Source organism: Anolis carolinensis, chromosome 4, assembly GCF_035594765.1.
Source record: "Anolis carolinensis isolate JA03-04 chromosome 4, rAnoCar3.1.pri, whole genome shotgun sequence".
In the NCBI taxonomy this organism is placed as follows: domain Eukaryota; kingdom Metazoa; phylum Chordata; class Lepidosauria; order Squamata; family Dactyloidae; genus Anolis; species Anolis carolinensis.
This window is the reverse complement of record NC_085844.1, coordinates 249,689,422-249,713,217: the sequence shown is the minus strand read 5'-3', so window position 1 is coordinate 249,713,217 and position 23,796 is coordinate 249,689,422. Positions and strand designations below refer to the sequence as shown.

Below are 23,796 nucleotides of genomic sequence, written 5' to 3'. Positions count from 1 at the left end.
GTCCAGTTGTGTCCGACGGCACACTGAGGTGGATTATATGGCAGGGTGGAGTCAAGATAATCCAGTTCAAAGCAGATAATATAAGATTATAAATGGGTTATATAGCTATGTGGAAGGGCCTTGAGTCTACACTGCCATATAATTCAGTTCAAATCTGATAATCTGTATTTTATAGGCAGTGTGGAAGAGGCCTAAGTGAGGCCTAACTCTGCCTGTCCCCTGGGCTGAGTGGGTTGCTAGGAGACCAAGTGGGCGGAGCTTAGCCTTTTAACTGGCAGCAATTGGATAAAAACAATTATTCCTCTCCCTCTAATTAGGACTTTATTTTTCTTTTCGTTTTGTTGTATGAACGTAGAGGCATGGATGAGGGGTTGTGCTGCCAACTTTAGTGTTTCTGGGATGTGTTGTTTTGTCCTAGGCCGAAATTTCATTACCCTTTTATATATTACTATATTGTACTATACCACTATCTTGTAATATTATTAGTAATATTTCATGTAATATATAATATATAATTAATATTATTATATTGTATTATTATAGTAGAGTCTCACTTATCCAAGATAAACGGGCCGGCAAAACATTGGATACGCGAAAATGTTGGATAATTAAGAAAAATGCCTATTAAACATAAAATTACATTATGATTTTATAAATTAAGCACCAAAACATCATGTTTTACAACAAATTGACAGAAAAAGCAGTTCAGTACACAGTAATGTTATGTAGTAATTACTGTATTTACGAATTTAGCACCAAAACATTGCAACATTGACTACAAAAACATTGACTACTAAAAGGCAGACTGCCTTGGATAATATAGAACATTGGATAAGTGAAACTTGGATAAATGAGAATCTACTGAATTAGTATTATATTGCATTCCATTATAATATCAATATTATATGTATATACAATATACATGTTATTATTTATTATTGTCTATTATACACAATCGTATATACAATATTATATATACATATAGACATGGTACCATGATTAAAATGCAATAGAATAGAATGTAAATGTAATATATAATAGCTGTAGCAAGAATACTTTATGCACAGAGGAAAGGAACAATTTATACCAGGCCTGAAGTCTTCAGAGGAGGCGTGGCCTAGTCAGTTGCCCTGGCAACCGCATGTCTTAAGCGAGGCCTGAAGGCTTGGGAGAAAGGGCGGGGCCTGATCTGTTGCCGTGACAACCTCCCGCCCTAGTGAGATCTCAAGGCTTCAGAGGAAGCGGGGCCTAGTCAGTTGCCCTGGCAACCGCCCGTCCTAAGTGTGGTCTGAAGGCTTCAAGAAGAGGCGTGGTCAAGGCAGTTGCCGTGGCAACTTCCCGCCCTAGTGAGATCGGAAGGCTTCAAGAGAAGGCGGGGCCTGAAGACTTGAGGAGGAGGCGGGGCCTAGCCAGTTGCCGTGGCAACCTCTCGCCCTAGTGAGATCTGAAGGCTTCAAAAGAAGGCGGGGCCTAGCGAAGTCTGAATAGCCTTGAAGAGAAGGCGGGGCTTAATCAGATGCCGTGCCAATCTCCTGCTCAACCAATTCCCAGCCTCGGGCCTACTCCGTTGCCGTGGCAACCTCCAGCCCTCGGCTTGCGTGGCGCCTGAGTCGACTAGGCCGCGCCGCCTTCTTCTTCCTTTTCCCGTTTCGGGCGCGATGGATCCGTCCTTCGTGCTGGGCTACTTGGCGGAGGTGGAAGCCTTGGCCGAGGAGGTGATGGCCAGCCGGCAGCAGGTAGGCCCCGAAGCGAGGCCTCCTTTTCCCAAGTTGGCCCATGCCCGCGCTAGAAGTGGTGTCCATGTGCATACGGCTCAGTTCTACAGCTTAGAGCAGGCATGGGCAAACCTGGGCCTTCCAGGTGTTTTGGACTTCAACTCCCACAATTCCTAACAGCCTTTCACCCCCGTCAGCCGCTTAGATACCTGCCTACATAAAAATTCCAACCATCAATGGCCGGTATCACTGGGTTGTTGTGCATTTTCCGGCTGTATGGCCATGCTCCAGAAGCATTCTCTCCTGACGTTTCGCCCACATGTATGCCTGCTATATATGTGGGCGAAACGTCAGGAGAGAATGCTTCTGGAACATGGCCACACAGCCCGGAAAATGCACAACAACCATCAAGCTTGCTAATTGCAACATTCACGCTTGCTTGAAACAGATAAGGGTTCTTTCTTCCACCCTGGACACTATTCCACAGGTATATTATATACACTCGACTTGCATCACTGCCAACACACCTCTCAATATGCCAGCCACAGATGCAGGCGAAACGTCAGTAGAGAATGCTACTGGAACATGGCCGTACTGCCCAAAAAACTCACAGCAACCCTTTTGATGCTTTTCTATTCAGAGGGCAGCCTGGCTTTTTTTTGGTGGTGGCCTTCCATCTGGAATGTGATCTTCCTCTTTTCCTGCTTCTTTGCACTCTGTCAAACATGCTTGCTTTTTCTAGCAAGTTATCAAAGTAAGCCAATCACAACTTACAATCAGGCCTCCATATTTGCTGAGCTTAGGAGCACATAGTCCCTGCAAAAGGGGAGACCCACAGATAATAAACCTGCTGTTATTTTTTGGTATTAAATTTTATTGTGTTATGTGAAAATAGCATACAATCTACAAAATTCAACCATCAAAATACAAATATTATTTCCCCAATCGCACCACCCCCATTTCCATCTGCTCACCACCACCCTTAACTTCTGACACCATGACGTGTGGAACTAGTGTCTAACAAAATCTATCCTTATCATTACATGAATAACTTCCCCATGCAGCTATTTCAAAATCTATTTTTGTCTTCTTTTTTAAATACCCAAAGGCAAGTTGCCGTTTTGTAACGAAATCATTTCCTCCCCGTATGGCATTGGAGAGCTTGGATATACTCAACTAATGTTCTTCTCCAATCCTTATTAAGTAGTTCTTTTTTCCTCTTCCAAGATTTTGCTATTGTGATTTTTGTTGCCACGAAACTATATTGGAAAATTTCTACATCTTCTTTATTGATTTTCATATGAAACAAATCCAATAAGCACATTTCTGGGTTTTTATTAATATTCTTAGTAATTATTTGTTGGTTTCTTTAGTCACCTCTTTCTAAAACTTTTTCACCACTGTACACCACCAAACATGAAAGAAAGTGCCTTTCTGCATTTTGTATCTCCAACACCCCCCCCCCCCCCCAAGTTGGGTTTTATCAATTTTTGCCATTAGTTTAGGAGTTATATAACTTCCATAGGACACTTTATACATATTTTCTCTAATGGACCTTGCTATTGAAAACTTAAATCCTTTTTTTCCGTAAGTATTCCCAATTCTCCAAATCTATATTTTTCCCTAAGTCTCTGGCTAAGGAAATCATTACTGTTTTTATTCCATTGTCTTCCAGGTTATACTCTATAATGCATTTGTATGACCTGGAGATCAATCCTTTATTTTCTTTCTCCAAAATATTCTCTAACTCCAATTTCCTTTTGGAGAACCCAATTTTAATGTCTTTCCTAAATATATCCTGTAGTTGATAATACTGAAACCAGTCCCTAATTCTTCTCTCCCTTTTAATTTTCATTGTCCCTTTTCTTCAATCAGATATTCCATATATGTTCTCAGTTCTTCTTTATCAGTTAAGTTTTAACGTTGTTTCCAGAGAACACAAAAACTGTTGTTTTTTTAAACTGAGAAAACCCGTCTCTAGGAATATCAAATTTGTCCAGGATGACTCTGTAGCCAACTTCTGCCAGATTGCACTGGAGAACTTAGAGATTCCTAAAGAGGTGTTCTTTGTAGGTCATCCAGCATGACTTTATGATCAGAGGTTAACCACAGAGTTGCACAGGAGGACCTAGAACTGTCATCCTTCAACTGCAGCATTCAAGCTAGTTGGGCACTAGGGGCTTCCAGGAGGGAGAGGCCCAAACAGCTGGAAGAATGCTGTTTGAGGATGCCTGGTATAGAGATTCCTCGAGATAATGTTTTTAAATCAGTTGGGGAAGACGCAATACAAAAAAGCCGTTTATTATAGTGCAGTGATACCTTGAGTTAAGAGCTTAATTTGTTTTGTGACTGAGCTCTTAACTCAAACTACTCGTATCTCAAATGAAAATTTCCCATTGAAATGCTATTAATCCGTTCCGGCCGCCCAAAATACCCCCCTTTTGTAACATGTTTTTAATTATAAAATGTACTTTACAAATAACACATAATGTGTAAATGCACATTCACTTGGAACAATAAAAAAGAAATATCAACTTTAAAATGGTAGAAGCACAAAGTTATGGCAAGGAAGCACAAAGTGATGACGCAGAAGCATAATTTTCCTCTTCATCCTGGACTCATTCCGGTCTCCCTTCCTCTCTTGCTCTCTTCCTCTCTTTCTCCATGAAGCCAAATAGACTAGGAATTAAAAAAACCCACAAAATCAACTAACCCAAAGTTCCTCAAAGCAGACAAAAGCAAAGCAGACAGCAATCTCCCAAAGCGAACAAGAGCACAAAGCATGGAGGCTGCTCCCTTGAAGCCCTAAAGCCCTGGACTCTCATGCTAGTACTCCCTCTGGCACTAGCTCTTAACTCAAAATGCTTCTCTTATATAAAAGCAAAACCTGGGCCAACACTTTTAAGTTGGGGTACTCATAAGTCGAGGTTCCACTGTATATAAAATTAAAACTGCTACATCTAATACAACTTGATCCAAGACATTTGCCAGTCTTTCTTAAAGTTATTCAAAGATATCTGCTTGCTTCGCAGAGAATATTTTCATAAAACCGGTACAATCCAACCCTGAAAATGTGGAGGGCTTATTGGCATTTGGCTTTTAAGGAGAATTCAGTGCTAATTTGTGCTGTTTGCTTTTTTTGGCAGTCCACAGTATCTGCAGAATTCCTTTCCCTACTTCCCTACTACCACAAAAAAATGACAAATGCATAGCAAAAGGACATGTACATTTGTCTGGCTTACAGAAGGGCAATGAGTTTGCCTCCCTCTATTTTATCATGTTTTTCTGGGGGGGGGGGGGGGGGGGGGAGGGTGCATGAAGAGGCAGAGAGTTGCAGATTCAAACTTATTGCAGATTCAAATGAACTCTTTCTTTCAGCATGAAGGGATGAGTATATTAGCCTTCTTGGCAAAACGTGTAAACACAGCTAGAAGATTTCACTATTCCACTCTTTCTCTTTCAGATTGTCGATTTGGATCAGAAGCGAAATCAGAACCGGGAGGCATTGAGGGCTTTAAGCAAGGAGCCGGACCCTTCAGGTGAAGTGTTGTTTTGAATATACAAACCTTCCTTATGCTGAGCCGACCTCATTTTGTCTGTCAAATCCAATGCAATCGACCCGTAACGGTTTCAGCTTGCCCGTGCCTTAAGACAGAGGTCTTCCCAGGACTGCTAACTTGAGATTTTCTAACTGCATTGTCAGTGATTGAACTGAGTCCCTCATGTGAAGCAAGTTTTGTTACTAAGCTCACAACCTTCTCTTGCTTTTGCTGGAGTCCTTAGAAGCCTGTTGCGTCCCCAGAGTGTTATATCTAGCAATTTGAGAGTACTGTTTCACCCCTACATTTCTCTTTGTTTCAAGAGAAAGGACTTTTTTTCCTGAGAAAGTACCAAATCTAATAATAAACATTCTGACTGATGTGCTGATGCAGCCTGTTGTTGTGCTGCGTAGACGGTTTGTAGATTATTTATTAGATCGGAACATAGCTGTAACTTTCCGTAAGGAACTTGGGGTTGTATATTATCTTGCAACAGACCTGAACATTTTGTTAGGTGGAAAGATACGATCTTTCCCAAGACCACTTGGACTACAGAAGGGATTCTTAGCGCTCTAGCCAATGCAGATCTGCTTATAATGTATGAAGTTTATGTGTTGTGTGAAGTTGAAATTCTCACAAAGCCCGCTGTTAGTCTTCTATCCCAGGCATGGGCAAACTTTGGCCTTCCGGGTGTTTTGGACTTCAACTCCCACAAATCCTAACAGCCTACTGGCTGTTAGGAATTGTGGGAGTTGAAGTCCAAAACACCCGGCCAAAATTTGCCCATGCCTGCTGTATCTCATCATGGTAGAGCTAAGATCTTGTACTGAACTGGGGGAGGTAATACCCTACCTGTGGGATCTTGGTCATCCCTTTGGCCTGGCTGGGATGCCTACAGCTGCCTTCCCAGTGGGATGAGGATGGAGGGAGGAGGCAATTCAGATGATGAAAAGGCACCTTGCTTCACTCCAAAGGGGAGACTGAATTAGGGTGTGCACACAGATAAAGTACGCTCTCTTTTTCTTCTCCTCGGAACTGAGGACAGCTGCATCGTAATCTGAATTGCTTCCCACCAGTCAGCAGCAATAGAAGCAGCAGTGAAACATTGAGAGGCAGTTCTGGATGTGAAAGAAAGAGATGTATGTATTTATTTATATAGCACTATCACTGTGAATGTGTTTTAAAAGAAAAAAAAACATTCCTTGCCTTCTAAAAGCTGCACAGAAAGAAAGGAAATGCCATTAGGGAAGGATATTAAGTTTAGACCAGTGGTTCTCAACCTGTGGGTCCCCAGGTGTTTTGGCCTACAACTCCCAGAAATTGAAGGAGGGCTTTCATGTCCTTCTGTGCCTAGGTTTCATAAAGCTGTGCCTGCCTCCTCTTCTTTCCCTCTGTGGCCAGGGTAGCTGGGGTGGAATGAGGGTCCCCTCCCAGGCCATACATCTCCAACAATGCTTCAAATGCCTCTGTCTTTACAAAATAACAATCAGAAATGATGTCTTGTCACACCTTTTACATGGTATATAATGTCTTTGTGAAGATGAGAGAGACTGATGATCCATGAAATCGAGGGAATCTCAGTACTGCTTGATACTAATCCATGGCTCCCACCATTTCACAGTTCCTTGCATCTCTCTCCACACTTATGTCTCTCTCAAAGGCTCAAGAAAGGAGCTTGATAGGTTTCCTGGAGGCAGGGGAACCTGATAATGATGCACTTCAAGTCCAAAGCTTGCTACTGCTTCCACTGCTGCTCTATACCATTTTTTTTAAATAAGAGACTTCAGCTTCTGGGGTTTTGGTATCTATGCAGAGTTCTGGAACCAAAACCATGCAGATAAAAATAACCCACTGTTTGCCCAAATCTGAATTGAGAAAACTTGCATTATTTAGTCTGAATATGAAATCTACCTACACCCCCCAATTGAGACCACTATCACATATCATAAAGCTACAACCATTTGTGGAGAAGAGCACACATACACCCCTCCCAAGTTGTGGGAAGCAGCTCTTAGTGGTCTACAAGCAACTTCAATGTTTTGAATAGCTACTCATAACTTGACTGCTAATGCAGGGACAGACACCCGCCGCAAACCCAGAGGCCACATCTGTTCCCTCATTTCCTCTGGGAGCAATTTTATATGAGACAGTGACATCATTCACAACATCAGAGCTCTTCTGATATATGCCAGCAATGACCCCATACGGGACAAACAGGACAGTCTAGGCAAAATGATTGATGAGCACAAAAGCGACATAAAAATGGCAATACAGATAGGTTGTGTAGGTTTGTTCTTAAGTTGAATTTGCATGTTGGAACAGGTACATTTTAAAATGTAACTCCAGCCAAAAAGGTATATATTTTAGTCTTGGCTAGCATAGGGGAGGGTTAACTCCCCTGTGGGGTTTCCTTTGCTGTCTGTGCCCCGGTTTAAGAAGATTTCCCCTTACTTTCTGTCCCTGTGAGAATTGGGTGTTGAAAAAATTGGCTTGTTGTGAAAACAAGGATTGGTGCTAAATATTCAGCGGAGATCCCTTTTCCCTATGATAAATCTTTCAGGAAAGGAATTTCCCTTCCGAGGGGAGGGGATTTCTCTCACTTCCTATTGTCTCACCCCATTCTTACCTATGGGATGAATGTAAGTTGGATGTTTGTAACTCGGGGACTGCCAGTTGCAGAACATTTCAAATTTGCTGGACGCACAGTAAGGGATTTACAGGTTGCATTTCTTAATGTTCAGTTTCATTCAGGTAGGCTTTGAGTACCCTTCTGAGTTTACTGTCTTTTCCTCCTTAAATGAGGAAGGGCACAGGGGTCTCTCTCTCTACACTACAGTTCTGACATTTGCTTCTCGTGGACATCTGCTAAAGCTTCTGGAGCTATTACATGCCTCCTTTGAAGTGGGCTCCAGATTTGTTAGCCTTTGTATAAATTGGCTGCATGTGTGTTTGAGCTATTACCTGCCTGGAGGCATTCGGATGGAGCGGATTGGGGGAGGAGGGCGGTCAACCTGACCATAAAGAAATTTGATGCTGAGTCGTAAGAAATGTTAAATATTTGTTCAGCTCTTTCCTGGACTGTCTCCTAATAATTTGAAGTACTTTTCTTTTCATACCTGTCAAAATTAATCACCTAGAAGGCCAGTAAAAACCAGAAATTCTCTTCTAGTCAGCTGGAGAGCAGACAGAAGAGGCTCTCTTGCAGAATTTTGATTGGGAGCAATAGTGAGAACTAGCCCGGTCCTAGTGTTCACAACTCTGCAATGTTTCTGGGAACTGCAGAGTACTTCCTAAAAGCTGTAAACAGAAAGGATTAACAGAGAAGACAGTGATTTTTGACAGGTGGTGATAATTTCTAGAAGTTACTGTTCTCAAAGCTGTGCTGGTTCCTCTACCCCACTTGGTCTTATGCGTGCTGCCATTGCAGAGCCTTCCCAGGGAGCACGTAAAGGCAAGTGACTAATGTCTGATGCGAGTGTCAGCCATCTCTCTGGGGGAAGATTACACACAGCAAATTGTCTGGCGTCCGCAACGAAGCATTGCATTAATGAGGGCAAGGAAAACAGCACATGTGCCTCTGGTGGTGTTTTAGGTCTTTTAAGGCTTTGCCAGTTTTAAAGAAATGCACAAATATTAGATGGGTGACACCATGTGAAAGGAGTCTAGGAGTCTTAGAAGACTGCAAGCTGAACATGAGTCCACAGTGTCATGCGGCAGCTAAAAAAGCCAATGTGATTCTAGGCTGCATCAATAATAGTGTTGAGATCAAGAGAAGTTCTAGTCCCACTCTTTTCTGCTTTGGCCAGACCTTACTTGCACTAATACTGTCCAGTTTGGGGCATGACAATTCAAGGAGGATATGGACATGCTGTAATGTGTCCAGAGAAGGGCCACCAAAATGGTCAAAGGTCTGAAAACCATGAATCCCTCTGAGGAATGGCTTAGGGAGCTGGGAATATTTAGCTTGGAGAAAAGTAGGCAGAGAGAGGGGATATGAGAGCCATGCCCCATTGAAGAGGGGGCAAGGTAGACTGGAATGCATGGATTGTGTCTTCCCATGATTCTAACCGCCTCGCTCATGAATCTGCCCTGAAATTATGCATTAAGTCCCATCCTGGGGAAGCTGTCGATTCCTGTGTGCCCCAACATCTGCAGTATGCTCTCATGTTCCACTGACCTGGTTGGGGATGCACAAAGTTTATCTTAATGGTTGTGGTTTGTAGCCATGTCAACTTCAACTGGTGGCTACCCTATAGATAAGAGATCCTTTGAAGACTCGGGACAGCTGTGTCTTTCTGCTTAGTTTCTCTCTGCCTGGAATACAGTCTTTCTCTCTTCCTACAGCCTTCTATCTCGCCAAGTCCTGTCTTCTCCTGATATGGCCAAAGTATGTTAGCCTCCATTTAGTCATCTTGACTTCTAAGGGGAGTTCAGGTTCAATTGGCTGTAGGTCTCATTTGTTTGTCTTTTTAACACTCCACGGTATTCATGGAACTCTTTTCCAGCACATTTCGCTTGAGTTGATTTTCTTCCTGTCAGCTTTCTTCACTGACCAGCAGTCACACTCACCCATACCGTAGAAATTGAGAGCACTGTGGCCAGTATATCACGATGTAGAGACTTAGAAAGCAGCCTACCCTTTAGCTGTCACGATGTTTTAAATATGGTTTGTTTTGTCATTTTCAGGTCAGGTCATGGTTTGCTTTGGAGACATGTTTGTGCAGCTTCCAAAACCGAAGACCAAGGACATGTTGCAGAGAGGTGAGATCCTGCGCATGTGTAATGTGTCTGTAAAGTCTGGTGTGTCAAGGGGCACACAGCTAGATTCAGAATAGAGGGGGAGGTGGTTAAATATAATTACGGAGTGAAGGTGGCTTACTCTCAAGCAGCTTAAACATGAAGCAGATTGTATTTGACCACCTTCCCTTGTATTCAAAAATACAGTTCAGTACATCTTTTATCTTGCCATTTGTGGCATTTCTGTGTTAAAGCCACCCATGTTGCAGATTTGGTGTGTGCTCAGATCCCCTTGGGTTGCAAAGTTTGGTCATATTCTGCCATTCTGTCCTCCTCAAAAAAATCACAAGAGTTTTCCATAGACTTATATAAAATGAAAGCTGAGGTTCTCAGGGTGCTGGTTTCGTGGAAAATCGTCCCAGGGGCTGAAAGAGAGGAAGAAGTAGGCACAATTGTCTGCTGAGGGAAAGATAAGAGCATTAGAAGATAAGCCAACAAAGGAGACCAGTGATTACCAGCAGGGCTGCTTCCATTCCCTTTCAGCCTTCTCTCCCTCTCAAGGGAGCCTTAGACTCCTCCAGCCTGAGTCTGGCTTACTGACTGTTCTTTGATACCATGTGTGAAGCATCTGGCCACAATGTTAGGAAAAACACACTTGTCCCCAAAGAGCCAGTCTTTGCATATATTCCTGTTGGTGGTTGGCAGTTTTACCAAGAGTGTCTCCTTTTAAAAATACCTTCCGGAGTCGCTTTCAAAGACCTGTTTATGGCAATAATATATAATAGGTGCGCAAAGAAGTGCCTGATTCCCAAAGCTTGAAATGGCTGAAAGCAATGTAGGAATATTTGGTATCTTTATCAAAGTAGCGCTCAGTGTAGCCAGTGCTGTATTTGAGCTTCTGGCAGTAAACAGGAGAGAAAATATGCAGGACACTCTGGTAAGGTTTTTAAAAGGTTTTAAAAATACTTTTGTTGCAGGTGATGCATCCCAGATAAAAGAGTAGATAGACAAAAGAAAGTGGCCTGGCCTAACTTTGGTACAAGATTTTCTAATGCTGTATGTTAATTACCTTGAGGCAGAGATAGGCGTCATGATGCTCAAACAAAGCACTAAAGACTTCTGGAAAAAAGAGGGAAGTTACATTCAGGCAGGAAGCAAAACACCATGGGTTATATGAAAACAAGAGAGTAGGCATGTACCACAGGATTCTCTTTGCCCCTAACTACTCTATATGCAAGTGTTGATGTATCTTTGTTCCAACAAGAAAATCAGACAAGATGGAGGCCACATGAGGCTCCTGAAGGGAAGATGCCTTCTGATACAAGAAGGGAAGATGGATGAGTGAGCATTCATTGGAGTTGTAAGGAAGCTGGCATCATATTCCAACACCAGGGCTTGGAATATGGAGTGAGCACCCTCCTATAGGCATGGCTGCAGTTGAAGAACAAAGCAGGAAATAATCTCAATTGAGATGACAAGTCTTGAGTTGCATGGTATTTTAAATCATGTGGACTGTGCTTTTTCTCCAGATCAAGAGCTCCTAGATGAAGAAATAGCCAAACTGCGAGAAGAACTAAAAGTCAAAGTTAGCCGTCTCCTGGAAGCACAAGGTATTTCCAGAAACAAACTGATTATGGTACCAGACTCAGATTGCTCTACAGTGAATGGGGTCTGGATCAGTTGTCTATCCCCTAGTCAGGAACTGAGATCACATTAAGGCATAGTGATTTGGTATGAGCACAATATAAGTATTGCCATTCCATGTGAAACTATGCCCAAGCAAGATCCATCTTCTGGAGTGTATTCCTCCAATGGCGAAAGGGGAGGCAGCAGGACGTCTAGTTAGGGCTGAGATAAGGCAAACAAGAAATAGATTAAGTTTCCTAGCTGTTGGGGAAGGCCAAGGAAGAAAAAATCTTGTTATTGGATCTTGAAGGAGAGCAATGACATCCTCTTCTGTAGAATCGGAAAACAGCTGTAAAATACTTTTGCTGAACCAATTGCAGAACATGTTAATTTGAAGGCTTGAAATGTAGTACCAGCAAGCATTAAAAAGTCAGCAAAAGGTGAAAGGGACAGTTGATGCTGGCCCTTGGGTGGCAGGTATTGGGGGATTCTGACTCCTTAGTTCTGATCCTTATGGAACCACTTTCATTAAAGTGGAATCAGAATTGTCAGTGTGAAAGGGCCCTAAGTGGGCAAATGTTGCAAAGGCAGACATATATTCCCTGGCTGGAAACATGGGGATCTTTCAGAACAACTTAATACCACCTAACTCTTTCTTTTAAGGTAAGCCGGAACTGAAAGGCTATGACCTGAAACCATTAAATGCTGAAGAAATGTGGTTCATGAGAAAAGTGATGGACGGCTGAAGGGGTCTTTGTGGACTTGGCAGCTTCTCCTTCTACAGAAAAAGTGCTACTTAGGAGTACAAAATGCAGTTTCACTCACAGAGCTGTGCTCCTGAGACAGCATTGCTTCTGCTGTCAAATGTCTTGGTTACAGGCATCTTTTGTGAGAGAGAATAGAACAGGCATGTGTAAACTTTAGCCAATAGGAATTGTGGATTTGAAGTCTAAAACACCTGGAGGACCGAAGTTTGCACATGCCTGGGCAACAGAAAGGACTGCAACTTTGGACAGAGAACAATGCCACTTTGACTGCTTGTCTGGCCTGAGAGGAGCCCCACCGATTGAGTGAGAAGACCTTTTGAATTCGAACGGCAGGAAGAATAGCATCAGGAATATAATTCCACTCCTTTGAGCATGTGAATGCCCTGCCAAAATGTGTGCGGTTTTGTGAAAATAAATTAAAATGTTCGCTCCAAGCCAGAGTGTGTGTGGCTATGTGTTGAGTGATGAGTAGCGGCCTCATGTTCAGCTTGCTTGCCTTACAGTTGTTCTTTGCCTGAAGTCAGCAATCCTCATCTGTAAAACTCTGGGCAGGGAGCCCAGAAAGCCATAACTGCCCTTTTGCCCAGCAGCCTGCCTTGCTCCGCTTTAGGAAGAGTGTTGTTGCGGGGTGGGGGGCAGGTGGAGGGAAACGCCACAAACAGCACAGCGGGGAATGCTTCTCTTGCCCTTCAGCGGCAGCCTAACATCTGCTGGTTGTTCAGCTCAGCTCCTTTTGTTTTAGAAGTGGTTACACTGTATGGGATTAAGGGTGCTGGTAATTGATTTTAAATTGAGGTAATCAACATTCCTGGGAATTTTGGTTTTGCCAGGAATTTAACATTGGAGATGCCAAGAAATAATGCCTTGTTTTGCATTAACTACTTGGAACAGGGGACAGGAAGAAACAATAAAATCTCAGCTCAGGAAATTAGACCAGATTGCTAGACATGATTAATTCTTTTCATTTGAATTTTTATGCATCCCTTTTTCCTGCCAGTAGATGGTGCATTTCACCACGGGTGGCTTTACTGTAAATTCTCCATTTTCTACATTTAAAAGGCCACACCAAGAAACATGATCAGGTTTGCTGTTACTCTCCATCAAGTTGGTTTGGACTTAACGGCAACTTCTGAATGTGATCTTGTTTCAATAGCCCTTCTCAGTCCTTGCAGAAGTGCCATCCTGAATTGAGTCAATCCATTTGTGTTCCTCTTTTCCTAAGCTTTCAAGTAAATATATTTATTTGGAGTATTTATACCCTGCTCTTATTGGCCAACAGACTGAATAAGGCAAACACAGAATAGGGAATGGCACTAGGAGCAGGAATGAAGTCCTGCAAATACTGCAGATTCCTCTCCTAAGAGAACCAGTGCAACCCTGTGACTCGAATGAATGGTTAGTGGCCCAAAGTCTGGATTAAAAATTGTAGTACAAGATGAGTATCCATATCTTCCCAAGATCCAAAATCTGAAATTGTCCACATGAGTGGCAAATATAGTGACCCCTTTGATGGTTCAGTGTACACAAACTTTGTTTCATGCACATTACTAAAAATACAGCGCATAAAACAATCTCCAGGCTATGTATATGAGGTATATATGAAACAAATGACACTTGTGTTTTGCCTTGGGTCCTATCTCCAAGATAACTACAGGCAGTCCCTAAGTTACAAACAAGATAGGTTCTGTAGGTTTGTTCTTAAGTTGAATTAATATGTAAGTTACATACATATGCTTTGGATAGCATAGGGAAGGGTTAATACCCCTGTGGATTTTGTTCTGCTGTCTCTGCCCCTTTTCAAAGAATTCGTCTCATTTTCTGCCCCTGTGGGAATTGGATTTTGAAACATTTGGCTTGTGGAAGCAAGGATTGGGGATAAAGCGTCAGTGGAGACACCTTTTCCCATGACAACTCTTATGGGAGTGAATTTGCCTTCCTAGGGATAGATCTCCTTTCACTTCCTGTTGTCTCACCACCATTCTTAACTATGTGTCTTATGTATTCTGAATCTGCGCCACCCCCACCCACCCCCCGATACGTGCACACACAATTCTAATACCCAAAACACTTCTTGTCCCAAACATTTCAGAAAAGGAATAGTCAACCTGTAAAAAGTTCTGTTCTTGTGGCATTCTTCTTCACCTTTTCTTCTTCAAGGAAAGAAAATTCTCTGATAAGTCATGACAAGTCTTGAAGGCACGCAACAGCAACTTGAGATCGTTTTCTATTCAAGAGCCAACTCTGCTGGTTTCTGGATTCTTAGCAATAATTTTTATTCATATTTGATTTAAAGTCAAGAGTTGTTTGGGATGTTCAGTCACCAACAGAGATGAAGGCAGCTGCTCTGATGCCAGCAATTTGGAGAGCCCCCCTCCAGTCCTTGGTATAGTCTGCATTACGCTTGTCCTAGCAAACAGCAGTACATCCGCTTTCTGGAGCTACTGCTCAAAATGAAGGCATTGGCAACCTTGAAAACAATCATCCTGTGCCTTGGCCTGGTCTGCCATTGTGCTCCACTGATGTTCTCCTAAAACCTTCATTCAAAATGAAGAAAAGTCCAGCAGCTTTATACTGAAGCAGCCAAGTCAACCAAGGGTGTTCTATAGAAAAGAACCTTCCCTCCTGCTTTGGCCCTTTGATGGCTTTTGTCTGTCCTGCAATGCACTGCTGAGGGTTAAACTTTGTGCTGGGACTGAAAGGACTTGAAAAGCTGCTTCAGCTGTTTCTTCCTGTCATTGTTGTAACCTGGAATGAAACCGATAACAAGGAATTTGCATGTGGCTTGTCTCTGCAGACAAGGAAGAAGAGAATCGGACAGCACTTCAGTCAGAATAAAAGTACCATTGCATTAAATACTGGAGGCACTTTGCCCCTCCTCAGCTTGCAACAAGCAAATACACATACACACAAAAGCTTCCAATGGAGAAGAAGGAATAGCGAGCTCTGTCTAAACACCAAGCCAAGGATGGCCTATGAAACCTAGAGGGCATTTAAGGAATGTTTTCAAAGGGAAATATACTGAGGGGTTGGGTGTGATGCTCAAAACAGCAGAGTGATAGCGGTTTTTATTTCAAAGGTTGACTATATTTGCATCATGCTGCTAACTGGATCACAGGCTGAGCCTTGATTTGTAAAATAGTGGCCAGGGTCCTCCTTTATTGCAAAGAAATCTAACTTAATGATTCAGGAATTATACAGCACTCATATAATATTGTCTATTTAGATTTTTATTTTATTTTTTGCTTTCCCAGAATGGCCACAGCAAATCCCACAAATCTCGAGCAAAGATCAAGCTGTGGGAAAGCATGAATCAGGGCTGGATTATCAACGGTTCAATGGGTGCTAGCTGGGTTACGCTGCCTAGTTAGATAACCGCAGTGTTGTGCAGCCAAGCGCATTCTGTGCATTGATGTGCAATGCATGACCATGCAGAATGGGTAACTCCGCCTTTGCAATTTTGAAGCGAACACAGTTGTTTGGCATTGAGCAAAAATGGCCAGCTGCTTTCACAAAGGAATTTGCTTATGTCACCAACAGGATGCCAGCAAACCATGAGGCTGCCCACTACTATCTAGAGAAGGCAAATCTGCATGCCTCACCAAGGCCACATGTCTAGAGAGAGCAAAGCCTACAGCCTCCTGCAACTCTCCACCATGAGAAGCCCTCCCTGCCAATAAATACCTAGGTGTGTGTTTGCCACGAATCCGGTCATCGGCGTATCCAGATTCCCATCTTCTCGGCTAACAGGGCCATCATTCCATATCAGGTCAAAGCCTCCAACTCGCTTCTCCTTCCCCATTAACCTACAGTGGAAAAAAATCCAAATGTTAGGTACAAGGCTTTTTGGCAGGGTAGAGCAGGCATGGGCAAACTTGGCCCTCCATGTGTTTTGGACTGTGCAACTCCCACAATTCCTAACAGCCAGTAGACTGTTAGGAACTGTGGGAGTTGAAGTCCAAAACATCTGGAGAGCCAAAGTTTTCCCACGCCTGGGGTAGTGGGTGAATCAAGTGGTAGCTTCAAGGTCTAAATTCTGCAGCTGGAGTAAAAATACTTGCAGAGATGGAAGTATACTGTCTTTCATTTTACTTACATTTATCCAAACATGCCCTTCACTTTATTTAACCTACTTTAGCATGAACAGATCCAAGTAAGAGAGAAGATTTGCATTGCAAACCTGCCAAATAGGGTTCCCCTTTGCGCACCGCTCACCTGCCTTCCATGTCCACAATGTTCAGGGTGTCCTCTAGAAGACTGGTCTTGAGTTCGTAATCCTCCTGGCTGCTGGCAGTGAGCGAAGGGGATGCGTTCACCTCTAGCAGCCACCTGTTCAACAGAATGGGGGGAAAGCTGATCAGGGACGGAACAATGACCTCCATCTACCTTTATTAGCCTGAAGCTTACAGAGAAAGCGGATTTGGATTTGGTGGGTTTCTGTGCAGTGATGGACCCAAGCAGATCTGGAAACTAAGAAACTTTAGGAAGCTCAGCATGTTTCACTTGAATGTAATACAATGTAATAATAATTATAATTCACTATTATAATTGTATGTTTATATTACATGCAATAATACTAATAATATTGCGATATAGTTGTATAATATAATATATTGTATGTATATATACTTGTAAACCGCCCTGAGTCCCCTTCGGGGTGAGAAGGGCGGTATATAAATGTCGCAAATAAATAAATAAATAAATAAATAAGAAGTGAAGGTTGAGACAGTTGAGAGCCATGTTCAAATGACGTTAAAACAGCTTTGAAATCATTGGTCATGAAAATGGTTTTGATGTCTGGGTTAAATGATGGCTCAATGTGTACAAATTGATGGTGGCTATGTTGAATGGTAGTTTTGTGTAGACCAGTGTGGTCCAACCTGCAGCCGTGGGCTGCATGCGGCCCACCAATTCATTTTTGTGGGAGTTGTAGTCCAAAACACCTGGAGGGTCGCAGTTCTCATTATAACTGAGATAGTTACCATGCTATGAGTACTCTTGTGTTGAAAATGATTAGATTTTGAGTATTTACATGTATTTAAAACATTCAACGTTTAATTTTTTTAACTGCAAAAAAAAAAAAAGTTCTGACTATAAAAAAGTCCAAGCTGCATTTCAGCCTCATGGAACATTTATTTTGGTCACCCAATGACTTAGTTATGTAAATTAACTCCTCATTTCTAGTGAATAGAGATGCTAGTAGTTTGGGGGGAGGGTATTTAGCCTCAACGCTATGGATTTCTTCTGCTCAGATGTGTTCTGGGGTGAAAAAAATCCCAAAATAAGCCAAATAGCTGTATTGCAGACTCCAGTTCTGTACGGTGCCAGGGCATGTTCTGGTTGTTGTGAGTGCAGCTGCCAAGGCAAAGCTCAGGGCTGGCTGCTCCAGACTGTGGCTACTTGGCGTCTGGCTCGTCGGCTCCTTTCAGAGAGAGCAGTCCCCAGGGCCACGGCGGAGTCATGGCAGCAGGATGACAAGCCACCGAAAGCGCTAATGGAGCAGACAACAACTATAGTGTCATGGCAGGAAAAGGCGCAAAAGAAGGAGCCAGACCAAGAAGTCCGAAGAGTTTAACTTGGAGAAAAGAAAGCAGAGACGGGACATGAGAGTCACGTTGAAATATTTGAAAGGATGGCCCACTGATGAGAAAGGGACAAACTTATTTTCTGCTGCTCCAGAGACTAGGACAGAATGGAACCATGGGTTCAAATTGCAGGAAAAAATATCCTCCCTCAACATTAGGAAGAACTTCCTGATGGTAAAAGCTGCTCGGCATTGGACCATGCCACCTTGGAGTGTGGTGAAGTCTCCTTCCCTGGAGGTCTTTAAACACAAACAGGATGGCCATTTGTCAGGAGTGCTTTGATCGTATTTCCTGCCTGGCAGAAGGGCATTGGACTGGAGGGTCTTTGTGGTCTCTTCCAACACTGTGATTCTATAACTCCAAGACCCTGGGTTGGCAACTGCTTCCTTAGAGTCTTTTCTTCCAAAGCTCCTCTGTCCATTTAGGGCTGCAATCTTTCCCTGTTTCCCTGCTGCTGCCCTAGGTCTGCACCCCAAACCCGATTTGTGGCCTCCTACTTTCCCTCCTCCTTACGGCTTCAGGTCCTGGTCGATGAGGATGTCATATCCGTAGAGCTCAAAGCAGTGCTTGTCGCTGATGATCACTTTCTGGACGCTCTGCAGGCTCTTGATGAAGATGTTGTCCATCTCAGAAAAGAGGATCTCCACCGCCTCCGCCCCGTGTTTCGCCGTCAGGAAGAGGCGGAACTTCTGGATCATCCACTTGCAGCCCTGTCAATAAAGAAGAAACCACAGGGCTGTAATGTAGAGAGCAGGGCACCTGGGTTCAAATCTCCCAGTTATTCTAGGACTACTGTGAGACTGAATTGGAATCAGCCCCATGGACATTGCCCTGACCTGGCTGATCTTGAAAGCTATGCAGGGTCAGATTTAGTCAATACTCAAGATGAAGAGCTGCCTAATAATACCGGGTGCTGCAGGGATGTTTTGGAGGAAGGAACTGACAAAACTGCTCTGAAGATTCCTGACTTAAGAAAACTGAAACACTGACTTGAAGGCAGACACAAATACAAGATCTGACCTTGGTCCATTTTCTCCAAATGCTGAAGGATTGAACTTCTATGAGCATAGGAAATAGTGCCTTTTTGGACTGTGACACCAAGCATCTCTATGCTATCTGGGAGATTCTGGGAGTGGAAAGAAAAAAAAACTTCCCAGAAGGGCTACCAACAAATTCCAGATGCTGCCAGCTGCATTTCAAGGCACAGAAGAAGCCAAACCACCCCGGAGTATTCCTTGTCTAAGAAAACACCATGAAATTAATGACATTGCCATGATCTGACAAGCAACTTGAAGGCAGAGAGAGACACACAGAGAGAGATCTTCATCTATCTTAAATCTGAGTCCTTGTCCATGTTGCTGCATCCATTGAATGAGCAACGATTTAATCTATGCCCTCTCAAATCCAAAACGCTCCACCTAAATAAGCAAAGAGACACAGTCTTTCAAATCAATGATTCCTGAGTCCCTTTGCCGCTTTCCAATCTGTACTTTAATTTTTGGAGTTTCTAGGAGTTTGCTTTGTGTATCAATAGTGCTTTGGATATGAAGGTGTTTATAATCTGTGTTTATGTTTAATTCTCTTTGTAACAGACATACGCAAACTGCAGCCCTCCAGGTGTTTTGGACTGCAACTCCCACAATTCCTAACAGCCTACCGGCTGTTAGGAATTGTGGGAGTTGAAGTCCAAAGCACCTGGAGGGCCCTAGTTGGCCCATGCCTGTTATATAAGCAGCCCAAAGAATGGGATGTGAGTGGCATCTAAATGCAATAAAACCAATGCTCACCTTCTCAGGATCGTAGTCGGGAGCCGTCTTCTGCACAGCTACGTTTGTCAGGTGAACATCTGGCAGGAAGAGGGAGGTAAGGATTGTACAGGCAACAAAAGGGAAGATCTTGGCAAGCGGAAGGCAGAACTGGATCCAAAAACAGCCTCCCTGTGGGCTCCAGTTGCCAATTCATTGACCCTCTTCCCTGCCTAATTAGTCTCAGAACCATCAGTGATTCGATGGAAAACAGAGAGAGAAAAAGTGTTTATTTGAACACATAGTCAGGCTGGAGGATATAGGAAGACATTGAGAAGACTTCTCCAGAATTACTCAATAGCCAACTTCTTAGCATTTTCAACAAGTCTTCCAGCATGACTCTGTGGTAGGCATGGGCAAATTTGGGCCCTCCAGATGTTTTGGACTTCAACTCCTACCATTCTTAACAGTTTACCGACTGTTAGGAATTATGGAAGTCCAAAACACCAGGAGGGCCCAAGTTTGCCCATGCCTGATTTAGAGGTATATTACGCATAGTGCCAATTGTAGCTCTCACAGGGCAGAAAGGAATGCTGTTGGCTACCTTTATCTTAGATCAGTGGTTCTCAATCTGTGGGTCCCCAGCTGTTTTTGGCCTTCAACTCCCAGAAATCCCAACAGCTGCTAAACTTGCTGGGATTTCTGGGAGTTGTAGGCAAAAACATTTGGGGACTACAGGTTGAGAACCACTGTCTTAGATGTATCAATTTCAGATAGCCCTATTGCCTTCAACCAACCAGCTCAGCCCTGAGAAGGACAGTCTTTCTGCATTTGGTATCCAAAACAATTCTTTCCTTCACCCATCCCCTGTAAAAAGAGCACAGGTCAGGATACAGTTGTCATCAATGGTATTCAGGGTGAAGCGTGTATTGGAAAACCGAGCAAAGCCATCCCGGTACAGCCAGGCTTTGAGTGGGATATACTGGAAGAAGAAGAGGAGAAAATGGGGGTGGTAAAACCAGCTAAACACATCAACGGGCCAGGTTAAGGGGGATGTGGGTTGAGCAGGGCCAGGTCCCATCGCTTACCGACATGACAAGGACATACACTCTCAAGTCAAACTTCCGACCTGTGAAACAAAGAGAGACAACTTTGCAGAGCACCACACCAATGTGCTACAGACTCCCCACGCTCCAGCAACACAGAATGGCCTTACGTTTCGAGTGTAAGCATTGCTTTCCTGATTGCAACGGAAAGAAGCATATACATTGACTGCATCATGGTGATGAGACTAAAGAAATATGACCCCAAAGCTGATCAGAAAATGGCTACAGCAGAGGAAAGCACCTTCATCACCATCATGACAACCTGGTTATGTTTCCCTAGTTGCCACTTTTCCATAAATGTTTATGGCATATCAAGGGAACAGCAAGAAAACACTGAAATAACGGTTTAAAATGTCCATAATGTCAGTTGGTCAATACAGAATAAACATAACCATCTAATCAAGCAATAGAGCACAGACTCCGTTTTCATAGTGGTTGGGGCAAAGGGTCTCTATGGCCATACAGCACAGAAAACATAACAACCCAGTCCCTGTGACGCTGGGAAAAATGTGATTTTGTAAAAAAAAAAATACCCCTTTTAAAATCTGACATAAAGGTTTATTTTAGATCCTTCAACATGTCTCAACTTCTGATAAATATCTAAAGAAGTGTTTTTGCTAGGAATCTCTAGATCTTCCAGAAAAAATTAAATCCACAAATGTGGAAAGCTGACTGTAGAAACAAACTGACTTGGCTCAAGCTTTGTGCTACACTGGAGAGAACAGAAAGAGAAATGCAGCCAGCCCAAAAGGTTAAAGCAAGTTAACTATAGGACCACAGATACAAGTTCAGAAAAAAAATTAAGAGAATCAGGACAACTGTAATCCCTTGCTGTCCGGATTCTCCTCTGTCTACAGCATTGTTTGCTCCACACAATCAGTGATAATAACTGTGCTGCACAATTCAATTGTGTACAACAGGTTAAGCCTCCCTTATCTAAAATTTCGAAAGCCGAAATACTCCAAAATTGTCCAGTTGGGTGACTGAGACAGTTATGTCTTTGCTTTCTGATGTTTCAATGCACAACATTATTAAAAAAATATTGTATAAGATTACTTTCTGGCTATGTGTAGAACTGTATATGAAACATACATGGATTCTGTGTTCAGATTGGGTTCCTATTTCCAAGACATCACATTCAGGCATTCCAAAAGTCTGAAAACCAAAAAGGCTTTTGGCCCCAAGCCTTTCAGATAAGGGACACTCAACCAGGGTTACCATGTGGCCTTTCCCCAGATAAAAAGTATGCAGTAGAGCTACTTAACAGCATACTTTTTACCTGGGAAAAAGCCACATAGTAACCCTGATGAGTGTCCCTTATCCAAAGTATGCAGTAGATAAAAAGGATGCAATAGAGCTACTAAAGGGACTCCCAGTAATGCAGCGGATTAAACTGCTGAGCTACAGAACTTGCTGACCAAAAGGTCAGCGGTTCAAATCCAAGGAGGGGAGCTCCCGCTGATAGCCCCAGCTTCTGCCAACCTAACAGTTCGGAAACATGCAAATGTGAGATCAATAGGTACCACTCCGGCAGGAAGGTAACGGTGCTCCATGCAGTCATGCCAGCCACATGACCTTGAAGGTGTCTAGAGACAACGCCAGCTCTTCATCTTAGAAATGGTGACGAGCACCAACCCCCTGACATAATGTCAAGGGAAAACCATTACCTTCCCTAGAGTTACTTCAAGTGAGAGTCACCACAGCAATCAGAGAGTACTCACACTGATTAATGTGTCTTGCTTTTTGTTTCTCAAAATGTGACAGCCCTATAGAACATGTTGACAGTGGCTACTGGAAGTGTCTCAAAAGTGAGTTATATGTTTATCGCCACAATGAGATGAAGAGCAGCATGCCCACTCCTTGCCCTCCATGACAAGCCATCCATGTGCTTACCACCTATTAAATATGGGTTCTCAATGTAGCGCTGAGCCACATAATTCTCTACGGGGATTTCATCCTTCTGGTCATCCAGGCGACCACCATCCTGTAAGATAAATACAGTGATTGGCTTAGATCCTGAAGAACAAAGCTCATGCATATAACAAATTCTTACTAAACTTTTGAAGTCTAGTTGATTGCTCTGTTTTGGGTGGAGATCAGATTCAGTGCGAACCCTATAAGAAGAGTCCTCTCTGATACAGGTACAGCGTGTCTTGGATATCTGCTGAGGTTTGATTCCAGGATCCCTCGCTGATACCAAATTTGTGGATGCTCAATTCCCATTCTATACAATAGCAAAGAATAACGGCATTGAGTTGCTGTGAGTTTTTTGGACTGTATGGTCATGTTCCAAAAGCATTCCAACCTAACATTTCATCTGCATCTGTGGCTAATGTCATCTTCAGAAGCTCTGTTGGCACTGAAGGAAGTGGAGTGTATATATACCTATGGAATGTTGTTAGGAGAGAATGCCGCTGGGACATAGCCATACAGCCTGAAAAACTCACAGCAAACTGTGATTATGGCCATGAAAGTATTTAACAATACAATAACGGCACTAAAGGCTTTCATGGCTGGAATCACTGGGTTGCTGTGCATTTTCCAGGCTGTATGGCCATGTTCCAGAAGCATTCTCTCCTGACGATTTGCCCACATCTATGGCAGGCATTCTCAGAGGTTGTGAGGCATATTGGAAAATTAAGCAAAGGAGGTTTGTATATTTGTGGAAGGTCCAGGGTGGAAGAACGAACTCTTGACTGTTGGAGGCTAGGGTGGATGTTGTAATTAATCACCTTGATTAGCATTAATGGCCTTGCTAGCTTCAAGGCCTGGCTTCTTCCTGCCTTGGGGAATCCTTTGTTCGGAGGTGTTAGCTGCCCCTGATTGATTCATATCTGGAATTTCTCTGTTTTCAGAGTGTTGTTCCTTATTTACTGTTCTGATTGTAGAGGGTTTTTTTTAATACTGGTAGCCAGATTTTGTTCATTTTCATGGTTTCCCCCTTTTCTTGTGGATTGTGGATTTCAATGGCTTCTCTGT

General features: G+C 43.0%; 2 protein-coding genes across 2 annotated transcripts in view; one reads left to right on the top strand and one right to left on the bottom strand.

Moving 5' to 3' along the window:
• The first annotated feature begins 1,436 nt into the window (after window positions 1–1,436).
• pdrg1 (p53 and DNA damage regulated 1) lies at window positions 1,437–12,818 on the top strand. Its single transcript, XM_008120852.3, has 5 exons — window positions 1,437–1,736; window positions 5,179–5,254; window positions 9,941–10,015; window positions 11,521–11,601; window positions 12,281–12,818. The coding sequence occupies exons 1-5, from the start codon at window positions 1,659–1,661 to the stop codon at window positions 12,361–12,363; spliced, it is 393 nt and encodes a 130-aa protein (XP_008119059.1). The 5' UTR covers window positions 1,437–1,658; the 3' UTR covers window positions 12,364–12,818.
• Window positions 12,819–14,632: 1,814 nt separating this feature from the next.
• Window positions 14,633–23,796, bottom strand: part of ttll9 (tubulin tyrosine ligase like 9) — a 33,339-nt gene continuing 24,175 nt past the window's right edge. The window contains exons 7-14 of the mRNA XM_062979168.1: window positions 22,711–22,801; window positions 20,800–20,840; window positions 20,606–20,693; window positions 19,754–19,812; window positions 18,480–18,676; window positions 16,597–16,710; window positions 16,066–16,187; window positions 14,633–15,129 (exon numbers count right to left, since the gene is read on the bottom strand). Of these exons, the coding sequence (XP_062835238.1) occupies window positions 15,059–15,129; window positions 16,066–16,187; window positions 16,597–16,710; window positions 18,480–18,676; window positions 19,754–19,812; window positions 20,606–20,693; window positions 20,800–20,840; window positions 22,711–22,801 (783 nt within the window). The 3' untranslated portion in view covers window positions 14,633–15,058. The remainder of the gene's footprint in view (window positions 15,130–16,065; window positions 16,188–16,596; window positions 16,711–18,479; window positions 18,677–19,753; window positions 19,813–20,605; window positions 20,694–20,799; window positions 20,841–22,710; window positions 22,802–23,796) is intronic.